This window comes from Hipposideros armiger, unplaced genomic scaffold, assembly GCF_001890085.2.
Source record: "Hipposideros armiger isolate ML-2016 unplaced genomic scaffold, ASM189008v1 scaffold_233, whole genome shotgun sequence".
Classification (NCBI taxonomy): Eukaryota; Metazoa; Chordata; class Mammalia; order Chiroptera; family Hipposideridae; genus Hipposideros; species Hipposideros armiger.
In genome coordinates, this window is record NW_017731583.1 from 1,019,177 (window position 1) to 1,023,361 (window position 4,185).

At 37.2% G+C, this 4,185-nt stretch overlaps 1 protein-coding gene across 2 annotated transcripts in view; it reads left to right on the forward strand.

Annotated features, from left to right (window-relative positions):
- Positions 1 to 815: 815 nt before the first annotated feature.
- The window catches only part of HEMK2 (HemK methyltransferase 2, ETF1 glutamine and histone H4 lysine), an 11,199-nt gene continuing 7,829 nt past the window's right edge, over positions 816 to 4,185 (forward strand). The window contains exons 1-2 of one of the 2 annotated variants that reach the window (XM_019654990.1): positions 816 to 1,060; positions 3,053 to 3,139. In XM_019654990.1, the coding sequence (XP_019510535.1) occupies positions 927 to 1,060; positions 3,053 to 3,139 (221 nt within the window). In that variant the 5' untranslated portion in view covers positions 816 to 926. The remainder of the gene's footprint in view (positions 1,061 to 3,052; positions 3,140 to 4,185) is intronic. The other variant, XM_019654991.1, reaches the window with a different exon arrangement.

Genomic DNA, 4,185 nt, shown 5'->3' on the forward strand with positions numbered 1-4,185 from the left:
ATTTGTAATATTATAGTTCTTATATTTAAAAACTGTTTTACGGGAACATGGAATACTAATAATTGTCAATTCTAGATGGTGGGTACTAAGGACTTTAAAAAATGTAATACAAATATTTCTCTGTCTTTTTATTTCTCAAATTAAAGAGAGAAAAACTAGATGTAAACATGTTTTACTGGTAAAGAAATTTCAGAAATTTCTTTCTGAATGCAAATACCTGAGTAGCTGATAACCTATAGACAATAACCCAAAACATCAGAGAACCACCCACTAACAAAGGCACCCAGCCCAGCCAGTTTTATGGCTGAATTCTACCAAACGTTCTAGAAACACTGTCTTACCTCATCCTGTGAGGACAGCATAATCCTCCTACAAAATGGAGCTAGATTATTAGTATTTGAAATTCAGCAGTGTATTAAAAGAAAAACTCATCATGTTGCTCGAGTGAGGTTTCTAAAAAGATTCATGATTCAACATAAGTAAGGCTATTTTTGTAATATACTAAGGTAAAAAAAAATGAGAAAAAAAAACTTAATCGTAAACCTCAAAGTATAAAGTTTAGTGATGTAAAAAAGAAAAAGTAAAATTTAGCGACCATCATGTATTTTTTCAATTCTTTGAAAATAGGAATAGAAGAAAACTGCTAAACGTACAATAAACGTTCCACTGAGTCAAAAACAATTGACGTATTGTCAGGTATCGACTCATAAACTGAATTAAATTTAAATATTCTAAAGAAGAAAGCAAATGTCAGTCGTGTAACAGTTTGCATAGGCGTTTACTTAGAAATTCCAAGAGCGCCTACTGACAAACTGTATTAGAAGTAAGGGAGCTAGAAGTAACTTCCCAGGGAGCCGCCAGGACTGCGTGCGCACACTTGCGCATGCGCGGTGTTGACGCATGCGCGTGGGGTGGAGAGAAGAAAAATGGCGGCGCCCAGCATCCCCACGCCTCTGTACGGGCACGTAGGCCATGGCGCCTTCAGCGACGTGTACGAGCCTGCGGAGGATACATTCCTGCTTCTGGACGCTCTCGAGGCGGCGGTGGCCGAGCTCAAGGGGTGCGAGGAGAACGAGGGTCCCCGCGGTAGAGGGCTTGGGCGTCCTGGAGAGGCGGAGGCGACGGCTGGGCCAAGGGAAGGACTGTCGCTTTCTGCCCCGATAGGAGGCGGTGTCAGCCCACCTAGCAAAGATTGACAGCAGAACGCCGTCACTGAGGATTTTCCTGTAGACACTCGTAATGAGTGTGCCAGGGATGTATCTGCTTTTGCCGAAGTATTGTTTTGGTCTCAGGAGCTTCATACCTCCTTATTATGGCAGGATGCACATGCTCCTAAGAGGAGCGATATTATAACACATTTAAAAACAAAAGTATCCCAGAAAGATTGCTTATTAATATAAATCCTAGTAAATATTAAAAGCGTTGTGGCGTTATTTAATTTACTCAGTACATAAAAGCACCCTTTGGCAATGGAAGGGCACAAAGATGAAATGAGGTTGCGAGATACTGGAGTGGGGAAGTATTTTTAAAGCCGCTGAGTAGCAGTTTACTCAAGTCTGTGGCAACAACCATTCGCCACATGGGTACTGGGCACTTGAAATGTGGCTAGTGCGACTGCAGAACCGACTTTTTCATATAATTGTAAAAACTTAAAAAGTTACATGCAGCAAGTAGCCTAGAGAATTTCCCCTAGCTCCTTATAAATAATAAAATTGATTTGTGGAAATGCTTGCTATAAACTTTAATAACATAAAAAGAATGAATACCGACATTGTGAATTTTTTTGAATGAAAGGAATTTGGGTAATTAGACGTACTTAAAGATCAAGACTTGAAATGGGTTTCTCAGGATGAAACAAAAAGCTGCCAGGCGTCATCAAAGCTCTATCTTGTGTTTATATATCCCTTTTAAACTCGGTCAGATTTTTCCATGTATAAAATATCCCAACTCTTATTAAACTAGTTTTTCATTGTAAACGATGGAACCCTTGGATTTACTGGAATATAGAATGGAACAGCACTCTTTTATAACTTGTCTTTTAGTCTCAAGATATCCCAGAATGATTTACAAGAACAAATTGCATTGCAAAGTATGCTGTGAAAGGAGCTGATTTTGTTATATAGTTTTGGGTATTTCTGGTCTTGGAATTTTAATTATTTATGAGACCATGATAGTTATTTTCAAGTAGAAGCCGCCTGGTAAGATTCAGCAGAATAAAGGCTTCATACAGCATAATAAAGGCTTGTCAGATGTGTGAACTGGTCCCAAAAGTTAGAAACCCAAATAGTTTGTTGTTGGATATTTGTTTGGGAACTTAGGTGCCAGAGACCCCTAAATCCCACCAAACCTATTTCTGTAATGGGGATAATTGGTGCTTTGGATGTATATATAAGATTATGAGCAAGGAAATAAATATAATTGAAGGACAAAATACAGTAGAATGAAGAATATATTCAATAGCATTCTTAAAGTTATTAATATTCTGAGATCAGATACTTATTTTTCCCAATTCAGTGTACTGCTGTACAAATATGAAATTTCTTTGATGCTCTAAATTTATTATCCACAGAATGGGGAAACATTCCCTCAGATACAGCAATGGCTTTATTAATGCTGTATATTTTTAAATGATAACTATCTCATAAATAAATATTGTAATAATACTAACCCTATAGTTTTAAGAAATACTAAACTAGGATCTGTTTGTGGAAAGGGCTGATGTCTTTCATATTAAAATTTCCAACCCTAAATTAACATCATTCCGTAGCTTTTATGTAATGTTTTGTAGAAATTAATTGAAAGCCATCTATTATGTTACTATTTTATGGACTTAAATTACCCCAAATTTTAATAATTTTGAATCATGCAATATTAAATGAGCACAAAGTAATTGTTAGACATTAGCTTATTTATACATTTATATTTCCACAGATTTGCAAGTGAGTGATAACGCCGGAGAAATATAGATTAAAAGTATATTTAATGAGACTTATTTTCTGTGATGTGTATTTTAATCCTACTGTACTAATATTATTTTCTTTTGTTTTTTTAGAGTGGAAATATGCCTTGAAGTAGGTTCAGGGTCTGGAGTGGTATCTGCATTCCTGGCCTCTATGATAGGTCCTCAAGCTTTATACCTGTACGTGTAAGAATATCAAATGCATCCACCTCTTCCAGAGATACTACAAATACTATAAGTATTGCTTGAATGAAATAGTTTTTCTAAATAGATATGTACTATGTGTATCTGACAGTGTCGAAGTATAGTAAGGACTCAGATTGCAAATGAGCGTCCCTAAAAATTATAACGGCCTGTTCAAAAGTGTTGTCAGACTATGTAATCATAGATGCAGCATAAGAATTTTAGGTCATCTCTAAATTTGAATTTTTTTAGGTAGTTTATCAGAAAAAATTGAAAGTTACTAAAATTCATTTTTAGAAAATTTGAGAATATAGAAAGTATAAAGATAAAAATTACCTATAAATTTTACCACACATGGTCCAACTATGTTGCCTTCAGTTTTTTTTTTCATTTCCTGTTTTTCAATTAATAGGGTCATGAACATTTTCCTTTCAAAAATTCCTTTTAATTTTCATTTTTGATGGCTGCATAGTATTCCTTCATTAGATTCATAATTTAATAAGTTCTTTCAGATGTGTGTGCACTTATATGTATTCTACTCTTGCACATCATCATATCAATATAACAGTCTTTTTCATCAGCATAACAAATCTTTTTTTTTGCCATTTATTTATTTATTTTTTTATTGGGGAATTGGGGAGGGTAACAGCGTTGGGGAACCCGGGAAGGGGATCAGACAAGTTGCTGTCCTTTTGTTCTTCAGTCTAGTTGTGGAGGACATCACTTCACTGGCCCATGTTGGTATTGTGATCATTGTGTTCTTCCCGGGTGAGGCAGATCGGTTGCTGGGTATTGGATGGCCACTCACAGTGGCTCTTGGCAGCTCACATCAGCTGCCGGCCACTCACGGTAGCTTACAGCAGCCCATTGCAGCTCCACTGCAGCCTACGCCGTTGCCCGCGACTCTCAGCAGCTCAACTCTAGGTCGAGCTGTTGTTCACCATCTTAAGCTGTAGAGGGCGCAGCATCACTGGCCCTTGTGTGGGATCCGAACCAGGGCCCTGCTGCTCAGAGCTGGCGTCCCAAGCCAACTCTTTTTTTTT